Below are 16,930 nucleotides of genomic sequence, written 5' to 3'. Positions count from 1 at the left end.
CTTGGAGGCCTCCTTCATTTGTCTTCTCCTTGCCCAGTCATTTAGTCTGTGAGGACACCAGGTCTAGGTAGATTTAAACAAGTGCCATACTCCTTCCATTTGTTAATGATGGATTTAACTGAACTCTGTGTGATGTCCAGTGAGTTGGAAATCTTTTGTAGCCACCTCCTGACTAATATTTTTCAATGATCTTTTCTCTGAGTTGCTTTGAGTGTTCTTTTGTCTTCATGTTGCAATTGTATCAGGAATACATATAAACGAGAAACTGGACCTTCCAGATACAGGTGTTTAAGTACTACAATCACTTGTTACGCTGCTTGCATCAACTAGCTGGACCTCTGTTGAATTAGGCCAGTCACTTTAAAGGGGGTGAATCGTTATCCAATCACTTACTTTAGCATATAAAAAAGGATATCGGCCTTAAAAATCAGCTTCTACAATCGGCTTTACATATCGGCCATCTGCTGAAAATTTTTTTAAAAATCGGTATCAGCATCGGCCTTTGAAAATCCCATATCGGTCGACCTCTAGAGGAAACACTGAACTTAATATTAAAAACTGAATAACTGTGGTGTTTTTTTTGTGCAGAAAGAATGAAATTGCTCTCACCTGATGTCCAGTCCGACTGGAGGAACATGGCAGTGTCGGTGGTATCCTCGACCGCAGGAAGAGCAGATTATTGAAGTGCTGGCTGATCCACAAGCAGCGCAGGAGAGAATCTCCAGAAACGCTGGAGATTCTGGAGATGACAGAGGTTCTGTGAAATCTACCGTGTCGTCATCGGACTCGATCTGGAACCAACAGAACAACAACAGGAGGGTTCTGCTGGTTAATATGTTTCATCCTCTGACAGCACACAAACATCTGGAAACAAGAACAACTGTACTGTTGTTCAGCGGTACTAAAAAGCAGTTTGATGAGCAGAGGGCTTTTCCCTGTGCTCATTAACTGGTCCTTAATACACCTGAGAGAAGCATGCACAACCTGTTTCTGAGAGTTACAATTTTAGATTAGAAAGTATTTGATTTATCATACGTAAATTTCAGAATCCATATTTTATGCTTTAAAAAAGGTAAATCAGAGGCAGTCAGAGTAAAAATGTGATTATTTGATATTAAATTATCCTGAAGGAGTAGCAGGATGACGCCTCAATGTTTGTATAAACAGGTTTATGGACCTTTGAATGCCTCTTTGGTGATTCTGCTGAAGTATGCTTGGACTGAATGTCCTGATTCACAGCTGACGACTTACCTCAGAGTCTTTGTTCAGCTCCTGCACATAAACCTCATCTTCTCCGAAACTTCTGACCAGACGAAAGATGGGCAGAGGACATCCGGGTCGGGGCAGTGACACAGGAAGTCTAACCAGAGGAACCGTGGGCTGCCATTGTCTCAGACCCCTGACCAGCTGTTCAATCACATGGCTGCTTTCTTCACTTTCTCCATCGCATGTTTCAGGCAAGGACAGTTCAGCGTCTCCGTCGGATGTTTCAGGTGCAGCTAGTTTCTCTGCAGGTTCCTCCCTGACTTGATCCGTCACCACCGGACTCTGCTGTGGTGAGATGTGGTGTCGATCGCTCTGGTGTCCCACTGCAGGTTGTGGAAGAACCTTCTGATTGCGTGAGCCTTTATTTTGGAGGCCGGTTTTCTTCTGAACTGTAAGTGCGGTGCAGAGCCCATTGTCGCTGAGCATCATGGGAAACTGAGGCACAACAGAGGGGAGGCTGAGCAGATTTTCGGTCAGCAGGACAGGAGGGGCTTGCTGGTTCACGACCAGAACCCGTTGGGCGGATTTTAAGACAGTGCTGGAGACGGTTGGAGGAAGCGTGATGACAGAGCTTACGCTCTGCACAAACTGAACCGTGGAGGCTCTGGTGGTGTTGAGCCAGTAGGCAGGAGCCGAGCAGGTGGGAGGTGGACGGGTGGGAGGTGGACAGGTAATAGCTAGACAGGTGGGAGGTGGACAAGTGATAGCTAGATAGGTGGGAGGTGGAAGGATGGGAGATGGACGGGTGGGAGATGGACAGGTGGGAGATGGACAGGTGGGAGGTGGACAGATGGGAGGTGGAAGGGTGGGAGGTGGACAGGTGGGAGATGGAAGGGTGGGAGGTGGACAGGTGGGAGGTGGACAGGTGGGAGGTGGAAGGGTGGGACGTGGAAGGGTGGGAGGTGGACAGGTGGGAGATGGAAGGGTGGGAGACGGAAGGGTGGGAGGTGGAACGGTGGGAGATGGACGGGTGGGAGACGGACAGGTGGGAGGTGGAAGGGTGGGAGACGGACAGGTGGGAGGTGGAAGGGTGGGAGGTGGACGCGTGGGAGGTGGACAGGTGAGAGGTGGACAGGTGGGAGACGGAAGGGTGGGAGGTGGAACGGTGGGAGATGGAAGGGTGGGAGACGGACGAGTGGGAGGTGGACAGGTGGGAGGTGGAAGGGTGGGACGTGGAAGGGTGGGAGACGGACAGGTGGGAGGTGGAAGGGTGGGAGACGGAAGGGTGGGAGATGGAAGGGTGGGAGACGGAAGGGTGGGAGACGGAAGGGTGGGAGATGGAAGGGTGGGAGGCACAAGGGTGGGAGGTGCAAGGGTAGGAGGTGGAAGGGTGGGAGACGGAAGGGTGGGAGGTGGAAGGGTGGGAGATGGACAGGTGGGAGATGGAAGGGTGGGAGGTGGAAGGGTGGGAGATGGACAGGTGGGAGGTGGAAGGGTGGGAGACAGAAGGGTGGGAGGTGGAAGGGTGGGAGATGGAAGGGTGGGAGACGGAAGGGTGGGAGACGGAAGGGTGGGAGGTGGAAGGGTGGGAGGTGGAAAGGTGGGAGATGGAAGGGTGGGAGACGGAAGGGTGGGAGACGGACGGGTGGGAGGTGGAAGGGTGGGAGATGGACAGGTGGGAGGTGGAAGGGTGGGAGACAGAAGGGTGGGAGGTGGAAGGGTGGGAGATGGAAGGGTGGGAGACGGAAGGGTGGGAGACGGAAGGGTGGGAGGTAGAAGGGTGGGAGGTGGAAGGGTGGGAGATGAATATGTGGGAGGTGGACAGGTAGGAGGTAGACAGGTGGGAGGAGAGACGGAGGATGAGAATTTTATGAAATCTGATGACGAAGGAGGAAGATTTTTGACCTGAGGTGAGACAGCGTTGCTGCTGATCATCATCTGGAGGATGGAGCTGGACATAGAACAGGTGGGGGTGATGGAGGAGGAGGTGGAGCCTGAAGAATAGGAGGTGGAAGAGCAGGTGGGCCAAGAGGAAGAGGAGACCTCCTTCCTCCTCCTCTTTAGCTTCTGCCTGAAGTGGAGCTCCCATAACTGAGAGGAGGAAGACGGAGGAAAATCGGAGGAGGACCCGGAGGACACAGGAACTCCAACAGGTGAGTCTGCATCACTGCAGGTGGCAGTCGGGGGGCTGGGCCTGCAGGTGGGACCATGAAAGGCAGAGGATGGATTTGCTGAGAGGGGAGAAGGTGACAAATTAGACTTCTGAAACATGGTATCTGGAACAGGGGAAGTGATGTGATTGGTGGTCAGTGGTTGGAGGCGGGGCCTGTAGAGGGGGATGGGAGCAATCCCAGCAGGTGTGGAGGAGGCAGCAGAAGGAGGAGGAGGAGCTTCTATATTCTCACTGGAGGTTTGTGGCACATTAAAGGGAACCCATGAAACACTGAGGTCACCTGGAAACCCAAAACAACCAGAGTTTGTCATCGTTACATCGCGATGTTCAGCCAATCAGATAAACACAAACATGTGATGTCATCAGGTGAATCTTATTTAAAAAAACATCTAATCTTTTTCAGCCCCCTGAAGCTGAAGCAGCAGGTTCTGGGCGTGGTTCTACTTTTGTCTCCTCACAAGACAATTGTCTGTTTCAGTCTGAAGAAGCTGAAAACTCTGGAAGAGCCTGAATCCACGGAAGAAATGAGTCACACGTCATCAGATTTCTCTCTTTCCTGCACTTTACATGAATATTTAGTACAAAAACCTTTGTGAAACCATTCATATGAAAGTTTAGATGCTGACAGTATATATAAGTGTTTCCACCACTGATATCTGAACTCACCAAAGTGTGAGATGGTTTCAAGAGTCTTCTTGTTAGTGATGACCTTCAGGTGAGCCATGGTTGGAGGAGGACAGAAGTCCTGAAGCAGAAGATCCTTCAGCTGGGACTTCATCTGAGAACAACAAAGACAAGCTCACAGTGGTTCCTGATCTCTGTCCACAGAACAACAAGAAGGCAACACATGAACAATTCTGGTGTATTTAGAAGCTCAGTGAGCTCCGACTGCTGTCGCTGAGCATCAAATGTTTCTGATTTACAAGTTACAAGAGACACGCATTTGTATTTGTCTCATTTATCAAAGAGGCTATAAAAAAAAGCAGTAAAACTGGTATTTCTGCAATGTTTCTTCATTGTACATTTATTTAAACCAACACAGAGCATGAGTCTGTGAAGGTAAGCCGACCCCAAGCATTTGGAAAGTACCCATTTTATAGGGAAGGTCATACAGTGGATCAGAGGATAGGGAGGGGGCTGTATGTAAACACAAAGGTGAATAGTGGTTAATTTGTGCCTGGCTGCTAATGAGTAACAGACGGTAAGACAAAAAGAACAAAGAGTAATTCAATGAAAGGATCTGGCAAACAGCTGCAAATGGAAAAGGTGTAACAAAAGGTAAGAGGGGGGTTTTAAGGACAGTAACAAATAACAAAGATAACAGAATTGTGGTAAATGGAATGAGGGAGGCGACACGTGACACTAGTAGCAGGAGTGCTATTTTCTTCATCAGCAGTAACCAGATTCTGTAAAAGAATAAAGATTCTAGGATCCTCAGAGCGACTATAAAGCCACGACTAGCTCAGCTGTGACCAACAGTGACAAAAATGCAGAGTTTTTAGTTGAACTGCAGGCAGTGTTTCCACAGAGCAGATGAGACAAATATAGAAACTAATTGAAATGGATGAGTATCTACAGTACGTGGAGCCTCCGTGTTTTTTCAAAATTCACCAATAATAAAGTTTACTATAACTGCAAAAAGACACAAAAGGGGACAAAACAACAAAAACGAGGCAGAAAACAACAGAAATGACACAAAATTGTCTCAGGGATTGTAGAAGCTATAAAAATACAAATAGTTAAATATCTGTAGTGTCTCCAGTGCTGATGAAACCTGTGGACACGGAAACATGTTGGGCATGTTGATTCCAGGTTTTTTACATTTTTGTAAAACAAATAAAGAAATTCAACTTCTGGTTTCCATGATTCTAAGTCCTACTGACAGAAGACATTTCTGAGTTCTCTCTCCTTCTTCACATTGTTCTGGTTCCATAGAGCTGCAGGACTTTAGATTGAAAATGAACCTCAATAACGAAAAACACCCATAATTTCGGTATTTTATTCCAACTAAGCCTCCACATGATATCAGTATACAGGTCATCAGCCACCTGCTCTCTAAATGTTGGTGTCAACCATCACTGGAGCTGCTGCTCTGTGTTCTGAGTGTGTTCTTGGTGTGTTCTTGGTTTGTTCTTGGTGTGTTTTGAGTGTGTTCCAGGTGTGTTCAGTGTGTGTTCTGGGCGTGTTCTGGGTGTGTTCTCAGTGTGTTCAGTGTGTTGTGTGCAGGTGAGGGTCTCACCTGTGTTGTGTAGGTGAGCAGTGTCGACAGGTCGCTGGTGTTTCTAGCTTTTTCTGCAGTTTCAGTCAAGGATGTGTGAGTCTGCTGCAGCTGCTTGAGTTTCACCATCCTCTGGTTGATGCGTTCACACTCCAGCTCATGAACCTTCTGCTCAAACACAGTCACACAGAACACGCTGTTAAAATAAAAACGTTCAGTTTAAACCCTCTGAGCCCCAAAACCCACCAGAGGGTTGGAACGGCTGTTTACTGTTGTTTATTCAAGGTATCACCAGAACAACACCGCTGTGACAGATTTTTCCAACAGTCCTTAAACTAATCATGTGACTCATTAATTTTGCCAGGAAAAAACAACTTGATCTACACTTAGAATCTGTGTTGAGGAGCCAAGCACTAAAATTAAATAAAAGTGTCTCTTTTTAAATCATAGAACTGGAATAAATGAGAGCAAGTCTCATTTAGAGCTGAATAATTAATCAAACAACCTCCATAAGATTAATCTGCAAATGTTGTAACTAGTTTGAACTCAGATGTCCCAGTGAACTGGATCTCTTTGGGTTTTATTCATAACAGGATTAACACCAACACTGTGTTTGTTTCTACAACAGAGTCTAAACCAGGTGAGAAATGTCTGAGTCTGGTCTGATAGTAACAGCTGATGTCACCTCGATCTCCTTCACCATGTTCTCCACCCTCATCCTCAGCAGCTGAGCCAAAATGAGGTAGATCTTCTGCAGCTGAGTCTTCAGGTGAGTGTTAGACCGATCAATCTGCGTGAGCCTGAAACACAACACAAGGTTTAAGATCCAGACTGAACACAAGCTGCTTTAAGCTCACTGTATTTCTCCTGAGTAGAAAACTGCTGATGTTTCTTCTTGGATTTAAGCCTCAAATTAACCAATTTTTAAAAGCTTTCTAATCCTCAGGGACACTGTTTGACTGAAACATTACAGCGGCATAATTTATCATTAAATTAACTCATAGGACTGAAACTTTTCTGCTGCTTGACACAAAAAGAAAACTCACTGGATCCTTTTATTTGCAGCACAAACGTCACAGGAGGTTTTTTCTACCTTTAAACTGTAAAAGGTCTCAACTTTCTCCAGGAGTCACAGCTGAACAGTATTATCACATCTGCAATACTACTTTACAACAATAGTTTGTGCAATGTCATTATCAGTATCACGTGAAATAATTCACTCTCATATATAATATGCAGTATTACTTCACTACTTCAGATTCACTGACTGTAATACCTCAGAATTCTATATTCTGCGCTAATAATAGTTCTATCTAATCTTATAAATGTGTTTTTCACTATCTGTTTGCTGTTTACAGTGTGAACATCTGACAGGAACCGGGTCAGAAGAACCTCCTTAGCCTCTACCTGTTTGACATGTCCCGCAGACTCCGCCTCACGGCGTCTCTCTGCGCTCTGATTGGCAGAGCACAGGCCTCCAGCTGCCTCTTCAGAGTGGCCTGTGCTTCGCTGGCAAACTGGAACCTGACAGAACCGAACGGAACCAGAACAGACTCGTCTCACTGCGGTGTCACACAGCTTTACTGTGGAAGGTTCTGATGAATGCACCTGAGCGTACCTGTGGTTCATATGTGCCATCAGCTGACAGTCTCTGCAGGTGAGCAGGCTGCAGGTGAAGCAGAAGAGCTGGAGCGGCTCAGACGGGTGGAGTCTGCAGAACTTAGTGGGAGAACTCCAGATGTTTCCTGGAGAACCAAACTGATGTTAATGTCCCGCAGTAACATGAAGCTACCAGAGGACAGAGTTCTACAGACAACTCCAGAACATGAGAACACGAGAGCCTAAAAACCTGAGAACTAAAGAACCCAAGAACCTAAAACCCTGAGAACTAGAGAACCTAAAAACCTGAGAACCCGAGAACTTGAAAACCCGAGAACCCAAGAATCTAAAAACCTGAGAACCAGAGAAACTGAAAACCTGAGAACTAGACAACCTAAAAATCTGGGAACCCAAGAACCTAAAAACCTGAGAACCCAAGAACCTAAAAACCTGAGAGCCTGAGAACCCGAGAACCTAAAAACCTGAGAACTAGAGAACCTAAAAACCTGAGAGCCCGGGTCGGTTAGTGTCAGTCAGAGTTCTGTTCTGGTTCTGTGATGATGTGAAGGTTCTACCTGAAGGTAGCTGAAGGTGTCCAGGTTCTGTCCAGCTCAGGTCACCGTGTATCTGGTCTGTTCACATGTTCAGGAAAACAACAGAATTAGATTTTCATACAAATCAGCTGTCCAGGCTTCGCTGCTGTGGTCTGAATGCTGCCAACATTTAAAGACACAGAAGAAGTATTTCATCTAGAAGTAATGTATGTGTTTAGTTTTGTGTTATTGTGGTTCAGAAAATATTACTAGCTGACTTCTGCTTTATCAAATGTTTGTTAATGCGCTCAGAGATTAGTTTTATTTTTCATATTTCAGCTCACTTGCAGAGATTATCTGATCTCCAATATAGCAGATTCTGAATCAATAACATAATGAGAAATAACAGAAAAAAATTCAGTGTTTTATCTTTAATAGTTCCTCAGATATTGTTGTTCAAATGTTGTTTCGATGTGAGAAGAAAACCTGATGAAAATATCTCAGCAAATATTTTAGATATAAACGGTGAAACTTCACAAGAATCTTTAGAGACATCTATATTTATCAGAGATGGTCAAGCAGGTCTTGAGATGTTCAGATCAACATCATCATATGAGCTTCTGTCCAGATCATCTCTGTTAGTTAAAATATTATTTTAAGTATTTTGGTGTCAGTTTTCTAGTTGGACCCTCGGCAGCACTGTGGGGCTTTAAGCCGTTACTAATGTTGATTAACTCAGAGCTGAAGGTTTGAATTAATGGAGAAAATTTTAATCAAATCCTAATTTCTGTTTTTCTTTATATTGGCTGAGCTTCTTCCAGTGTCGGCCTGAGTTCCTGTTTCCAGAACATGAGCAGAAATAAGTGAAATCCCGAGGAAATAAACTCCAGTTTAACAGTGATTGTGTCTCTTCATAAACTATTGAATCAGCTGGTGAAGGAACCTAACCAACCAGCAGCTGGTCTCTGACCTTGTGGCAGCTGGTTGATCAGCCGGTGTGATCGAGTCACCGTGACTCTGCGATGAGCCGACACACAGTCATCGCACATGGCTTCATTACAGTCCAGACACCAACATCTGGCTGAGCAGGAGTCACAGTTGCTGCACTAAGGAGGCAGGAGACCAGGAGATATGAGCACAGGTGAGATTCAGAGCAGCATCTTCTCAAAAGATCATCAGTATTAATCCCACAGTGGGGAAATCCAAGTCAAAGAACACACGTAAGAACGTCAGCAAATTAAAATAGTGAGGAAATATGGACACACAGCTGTGATCTAAAGTTTACATCCACTTATAAAGTCCATGCTTATCATCAGTCTGTAGTTACCAATGGCTCCTGGAACCACTGAAACATGAATCTTGCTTCTTTCACAGACTTTCTGAGGGTCTGGATGCAGGACTTTATATTCAGTAGAAAAAGATAAACATTGATGATTCGCTAACGGTGGCTTCAAAACTTCACTGTGTGCAACAAAGACAGAACAATCACACGATACCAGGAGGTTCTGTGAAGGTTCTGTGTAGGTTCCCAGACCAGTGTTTGTGTTACCTGTTGAATGAGACTCTCTCCTGCTTCTCCTGCTGCCTCCATATTGAGCAGTGAAGCAGTTTCCTGAGAAAACAGAACTTAGATGTAACTGTGCGAAACACCAACTGTAATAACTAATAAATGACCTCAGATATACAGACTCAGACTTTAACAAGCATCACTAAACTCTACAGTAGTTTTAGATCTGGAAACAGAACAGTAAAACCATAATTTCTTTATATTAACACATCAGAAACAGTGTCTCCCCAGATGTTTGGCGTCTCTTTCTCCAGATCCGACTTCAAATAGAGCAGTGTTAGTTCTGGTTCTGGTCTGATGTGAAGATAAGTCGTGAAATCCCCACATTTTAGCGTTTTCACAAAAATAAACAATAAATGTTACTTATTTGACGGCGTGTTTCAGACACCATGAAGACTTTATCCCAAGTTTCTTTCACCATTTTCCATCATGTGATGTGCGAAAGTATCGCAGCTCAGTGACGGTTTCTGTAACTTTCAGAAGCTAACCTCGGCTAGCTAACTTGGCTAAGTTACAGCACGAAGAAAACTTGTTTCAAGCAGACCGTTTACCTTTAAACACGCTGTTTTGTGTGTGAACCGTCTCGCTGTCCAATCGAACCAGACACGTGGTTGTTCCGACACTTTAAACTACTTTAATCCGCCCTGCTGCTGCTCTGAAGCCGGACTCAGTGTCCGTTAGCGCCGGTATCCCGTCATCCTCCGCGGCCCCGCAGACCATTCTATGGTCACTGTTAGCCCTTTTCCACCAAAAAGAACCAGGTGCTAGTTCGGTGCTGGTTGCTTAGTTTATCTCGTGCCTCCTAAGAACCGGTTTGCTTTCCATTGGCGTCAGTAAGAGCTCCGAGAGTTCAGCTGAAATACAGAAAATACAGAAATCATCAATGTGGTCAAACCAAACAGACTTCATTCACATTTCAGATGAAATCCATTTTTTTCTGCCTCTTTTTGGATCCAAACAAATCTGTTGTACCGGAATTCATTCAGAATATTCCCACTTCTAGACCAGATTTCTCTCCGTTCCTATGAGGCTGCTTCTGTGGGACTTTAAAAACTGAACAAGTGGCAAAAATAGAAAAATATGACATTTAAACTTGACTCATTTACAAGATAATAATCCCTCGTGAACCTGTAAAATTACAACCCACAAAAGAGTTTATAAAATGCATCAACTGAAAACTGAAAACCTGACACTGACACCTGGAACCTGAAACCTGAAACCTAAGACCTGGAACCTGAAACCTAGAACCTGGAACTTAAAACCTAAAGCCTGGAACTTAAAGCCTGGAACCTAAACCCTGTTCCCACTCTTTACCTGTCAATCTATTCCTTTGTTAGCTGTGATGTGATGCAGCTACTGGTGGTATCTCGTAGAGAGGATTATTATGGTTTCCACACTTAAACAACCTTGAGTTCAGCAGTTTCAGTGTAATTAATTTTTACCTTATATGGAAATAGGAATATACTGTGAAGCAAATCCAGTCTCTCTGTCTTTTTGGTGTGTGTATGTGTGAAAACGCTCTTTGTACTTAGGTGTGTGTGTGTGTGTGTGTGTGTGTGTGTGTGTGTGTGTGTGTGTGTGTGTGTGCAGCTGTAACTTTCCAGCTTGACCTTACTGTATCCATCATGTATTTAACCCTTCAAAACCAGGGGTTAATGCTCTCCCTCTATTCAGGTCAGCACAACTCATACACTGATTACACAATGAATGGTTATTAATATCAGTGTTGTCATACCCATGTGTGATATCAGTTTGTGTTAAGCTAGCAGTGCCTTAAAAGATAAAACCTAACAGAACCTGGAACCTGGAATGTAAAGCCTGGAACCTGAAACCTAACACCTGAAACCTAACACCTGGAACCTGCAGGTCCATGAAGCTGGTGTGCGCTGGTGGATCGGGGTCCTGGCAGCTAAAACGCAGACCTCAGCAGAACTTAGATGCTGGCTCTGTCTCGGTGCCAGCGGTCCTCTTTTGGTCCTGTTCATACCTGATAAATGGGGAAGTGATGATTCGTCAGCCGGAAGGAGGTTCTTCTCTCTTTGTGCTTTATAAAAGGAGCTGTCACACCCTCAGATATGAATAGATTCAAACAAATGGTGGCAGATATGTTCTGGTTAGATTTTAAAACAGAATGGGTTCTGGTTTTCCAGGAGGATAGTTGGAGATTGAAATGATGTTGATCTGAAGGTGGATGTTCATCAATGAAGAGATGACACAGGTAGATCAAATTAAGAGTACATTTAATACGGACGAGCTCGTGATTCAAGCATCATGCGGTGGATGAATGAAGAAAGTTACAATGACTAGATCTTTATAGGTTTCAACATCTGGCATAGATTAGAATACATTGCGTGAGAAGAAGAAAGAGAGAAAGAGGGAGCCAGGAGGTCCCTAGTCCCTTTAGGTTAACCCACAGGTCAACCTGTGATGAATGATGGCTAAAGTAAACGTTTCAACATATGGTTTCATTCTGTTTAACATTCTTGAGCTAAAGAAAATATATAGAAAGCACGTATCCCAGAAAAACACATACTATCAGAGATGTTGCAAAGTAAATTAGTTTTAATGCATTGTTTAGTAAGTTCAGGTCTCAGGACTTTGCTTGTTTGTTCTCACAACTTCTTGTATTGAATTAACATTATTCACATCAGATTACAGACTGTCTAAAGACGTCTGCTTGAAGATCTTTAAAGATACTAACGGCTGATCCAGATGTAATGTGAGAAGAAAGTGCTGGAGGAAGCTGCCAGATCATCACTGGCCTATTGGCAGACTGAGGCTGTACAGCAGACATGTCTACAGTTCCACACTTCATTCAGAATACTCTTGGTTTTAGACCTGACTTCAGGCAGATGTGTGGCTGCTCAGACTTCTACAGTTCCAGACTTCATTCAGAATATTGCCAGTTTCAGACCTTATTCAGTCGTTGTGCGGCTGCTTGAGTTTAGTTGTGTGATTCTCAGACTTTTCTGTCGTTCTCATTGATGAAATCCCCTCGAAGATCATTTACAGACATGCAGGGCTACAGTAAAAAATAAGACCGTGAACATATTAACAAGAAACAAAACAAGCTCATAGTACAAAGCAAATGATGCAGACAAGTTTAGCATTTAAGAGGCGAACCTGGGCTCTAGTCGCAGAAACAAGAAAATAGACTACAGAAAACGTCACATTTCTGTTTGTAAATGACATAATTTCAATATGGAATGTGGCAGACTGTGATTTGTTTAAAGGACGAGTCGCTCCTTCATCACAATTATCCTAATTACCAAATTAATCAAATAACACAAGAAGAAAATAAAAACAGAAGTGAGCTCTGAAATCAGCGTTTCCACATGAAACTGGAAATTTAGGAGTAAAATCTGACCAGCAGTGTTCAGTGTTTATCTGATCAGTTTATTGGTTTCACGGTCTGATGCCTTCATGAACACTCATTGATCATCGGTTAGTTTTGCATCTGAGATGAATTTGAATAAATCGTTTTAAGTTGTTTTGACTCTCAGCGTCTCTGAACCAAATGGACTCTAATGGACTCAGCTGCTCTCAGGAAATAAGCAGGTATAAAAGGTTTTCCTCTGACTGGACCAGTAGATACAGTCTGGATCAGCAGCTCACTGGAAACAGGTGAAATCCTCATTTATTGATCTACTGACTGACTATATTGATCTGTTCACAGACTTATTTATGCATATATTTATTGATTGATTTATTCACCTATTTATTGATTTTATTCCTCTATTTATTTATTTATTTATTCATATGTTTATTTATTTATTTATATATTTATTGATTTTATTAATCTATTTACTGATTTATGTATTCATCTATTTACTGACTCATTGGTCTATTTACTGACTTATTTGTTCATCGAATTACTGATTTATTGATCTATTTACTAACTTATTCATCTATTTACTGACTTATTTGTTCATCGAATTACTGATTTATTAATCTATTTACTGACCTAATTTAAATATTAAGGTTAAAATAATTTTAATTTTACAAATATACAAATGTATCAGACAAACTGAAACATGAAGAAACCAAGATTAAAACCACACAATGTGCTTTTGCATACAAATTTACTGATCAATTTAATAATACTAAATATTAATGTGAAAAGCCTACAGTAAATTTGTGTTATATAAATTTCTCGAATAATATATAAATGAAGGTTAAAACCCTACCATATCATTTATCATACAAATTTACCGAACTATTTTAAAAGTAAAGGTTAAAACACTGCAATATTATTTATTACAATAAGAATGACATTTTAGTTTATTTATTTGAACACAAAATTGAAAATTATATTATATATGTGTGTGTGTGTGTGTGTGTGTGTGTGATTTAAATATTAGGAATTAAGGATTTGTATTATACGAGCTCATCTGACAATTTATACAATAAACATTATGTACATCCAGACTGAGACAAAACTAAAGTCTCATAAGTTTCAGTTCCTCATTGATGATTGAATATTAGTTATTTTAACAGACGTCCTCTCGGTGTCTCAGTTGTCCATGATGACAACAAATGGACTGATCATCCTGCTGCTGCTCTCAGGTCTGTAAAACACGTTCAACAATAAAAAACAGAAACAGTCTGAAGGTTCTGAGCTGCTTTGAAACAAGTCCTCAGAGTCTTCAGGTGGCTTGACAGGTTGGAAACATACAAAGACGTGTACAGTGTCCTCAGAGTCTTTATTCTAAATACGTCCTCAGTCTTTATTTTAAATATGGCCTCAGTCTTCATTTTAACTACGTCCTCAGTCTTTATTTTAAATATGGCCTCAGTCTTCATTTTAACTACGTCCTCAGTCTGAAGTCCATCAAGTCCACAGATGTTGTCAGAGATGTCAGAGTGTGGAGACGGTTTGAATCGTGTCCACAGAACATGTTAGGTACACATGTTAATATCATGTACACATGTTAATATCTTCCAGATGCTCACACTGTGTGCAGAACATTCTATGGATCCTTTAAAGATGTCTACAGTCTTTACAGAAGTTTTCCAAAGAATGTTTTATAGAAGTCCATTCTGTCTACAGATGTTTTCAAATGTCCGTATCGTTCATAAAACATGTTGAAGTGTCCGTAATGTCCTCAGATATTTTTTAAGACGTCCGGGTTGTACAGATGTTTTTAAAGATGGTGTCCACAGTGTGACACCTGCTGTCTCTACAGAACTTCTTGTAATGTCCACAGGTGTCTTCAGATTGTCTTTCTGTCCAGGTGAACACACCTGAGCAGGTCTGATGTGCTGTTTTCCTGACATTGCAGATAGTTGGAGGCTGACTGGATGGACTGTCTCTTGTGTCGTCTCTCAGGTTCTATCCTCCAGCCTCAAGGCACTATCACTCGGTTCCACCACATCAGTCTGATGAAGACCTGGGCTGAAGCTCAGAGTTACTGCAGGGAGAAGTTCATTGACCTCGCCACCATCCCGAGCCAAGCCGCCAACACCGAGGCCCAGAAGGAGGCGGTAGGACACGGACACATCTGGATCGGACTCTACAATGCGAGCTGGAGATGGTCTCAAGAGGGAAAGGAGGTCAAAACCTGGGTTCTGGGCAAGGCCAACGACAACGTGGGATCCAGAAGGTGTGCCGCGCTGAATGTATATGGAAAATGGATGGCCAAAGATTGTGAAATCCTGGATCGCTTCGTGTGTTCCAGTGAGTATGGCTGCACCCAACACAAAGGGCCACAATGACCACCTGAGCGGCCCTGACTGATCCCCCAACCACAGCTTTCACATATGATAGTTTCATCTGTAGATGAAGTTAAGTTTTACTGCAACATACAAATACTTTACTGCTACTAAACATTTAGCAAAGTCCCACCTTCAGAATCTAAAAACTTTGAGTTGAGTTTACAGACCCTCCAGCAAACATCTAAAGTCTGTCTGCACCATCAGTGTGTTTACAGTGGCACATTGACAGCAGCTGTCTGAAAAAAATGAAGGTTTGAGGCTGCTGTTAAACTTTCTGCTGAGAGTGCACATGGGTTCAAGTGGGTGAACAGACAACAGAGCAGTGGACATAGATACGACTTGCTGCCAATGTTTGGGAAGTATAATGAGGATAATGGATGTTAGCGCTGCTGACTAATCTTCTCTCTTCCAGCTGCAGACAAAAGACATGTTCTGGTGAAGCAGTACATGAGCTGGTGGGATGCTCAGACCTTCTGCAGGAAGAACCACGTAGACCTGAGCAGCATCATGACCAACATGGACCGCGACTTCATCATCCAACTACTGTTAATGTCAGGTACAAGCAACGCCTGGATTGGTCTGTATAGAGGTGAGTGGGCTTGGTCCGACGGGAAGAAACTCATCTACAAGTCGTTGGAGTCCCCGCCTCAATGGGCATCAGACTGCACGGTGATGGACCAGTCCACAGGAACCTGGAGAAGCCGGCCCTGCCATGACAGACTCTCCTTCCTATGCTACTCAGGTGAGGGTTCCTTCCTGTGCTACTCAGGTGAGGGTTCCATCAAGTTCTGCTGACTGATTAGTTTCTTCTTCTTCTGCAGTTGTGAAACCTTCAGCGGTGAGTTTGGTCAAGATTCGGCTGGTTGGAGGTTCTGCAGACCTGACCGACCCGATGGTGCAAGAATCCATACTGCAGCAGGTCAGAGGTCACATGACTCAATGCTTCATTCACCCAATCACAGTCTGACTCAGCTAGAACCTTTTTGTTCCAAAGACCTTCTGAGAAAGTTCTACAAATATTTTCATTTGGAAGTTCTTTCAGGTTCCAGGCTGTTCTTCATGAAGGCAGGATAACTCCAGATGTTCTGTTACTGTTAGAACCCAAACTGCACCCAAAGTTCTCAAATCTGAATGCTAAGCAGAGAACGTTCTTCCTTTGTTATCATTGTGAGGACGTTCTATAGATTCTATAATGTGATCCATCTACAACATCCTGTAAACGCTCTCACAACATTACAGGCAGAATGTTCCTTTGTTCAAATATCACGACGGGAACATCTGATAAAAAACATTCTGTCTTCTGAGGTCTCGGTAACATTCTCTGAATGTTAATATGCTGATAAAAAGTTGTATCTGAAAATAAGAACTATGACTGAAAGTTGGACTTTTTTCAGTAGTCTATAAAAACGAAACATCATGTGCTTTCAAAATAAAATATAAAAATGAATCACTTCCTGTTCTAACAGAGGAAAACATGAGAACATTTCCAGAATCAGCTCCAACAAGATTAAAGTGCTGATGATCAATTAGATTGATCAGGGTCTGTTAAAGTTGTGGCTTGTGTTACAGCTGAGGCAGCAGCTGGTGGATGGAGGGATCCCAGCAGAGGTGAAGTTGAGGTGGAGGAAGCAGCCTGATGGGGAGGTTTTCCACAGAGAGGAGACGTCGCCATCTGCTGACCAGCAGGAAGACAGCTGCAGGACAGTTTAGTATTTAATCTGTTGTTCACTTTAGCACAGAACACAAAGATGTAGAACCTGAAGAACAAGTGCAGGAAATAAGTAGAAGAAAAAGGCTTGATGTTAGATCATGATGTGCTGTATTTACTCTGAATATGAATAAAATGTGAGAATCTCTGAACCTGACTCCATCTGGTTTTGTATGTTGATTTACTTTTCACATTACAGTCTGAGACCTTT

The 16,930-nt window shown here is 43.1% G+C and overlaps 1 protein-coding gene across 1 annotated transcript; it reads left to right on the top strand.

Annotated features, from left to right (window-relative positions):
* The first annotated feature begins 14,377 nt into the window (after nucleotides 1-14,377).
* On the top strand, nucleotides 14,378-16,871 carry LOC129349714 (macrophage mannose receptor 1-like). The gene is made up of 4 exons (XM_055013872.1): nucleotides 14,378-14,973; nucleotides 15,424-15,753; nucleotides 15,833-15,930; nucleotides 16,581-16,871. Exons 1-4 carry the CDS (start codon nucleotides 14,598-14,600, stop codon nucleotides 16,719-16,721), a joined length of 945 nt encoding a protein of 314 aa, XP_054869847.1. The 5' UTR covers nucleotides 14,378-14,597; the 3' UTR covers nucleotides 16,722-16,871.
* The last annotated feature ends 59 nt before the right edge of the window (nucleotides 16,872-16,930 follow it).

This window comes from Amphiprion ocellaris, chromosome 9, assembly GCF_022539595.1.
Source record: "Amphiprion ocellaris isolate individual 3 ecotype Okinawa chromosome 9, ASM2253959v1, whole genome shotgun sequence".
NCBI lineage: Eukaryota > Metazoa > Chordata > Actinopteri > Pomacentridae > Amphiprion > Amphiprion ocellaris.
This window is presented reverse-complemented; position numbering and strand designations above follow the sequence as displayed.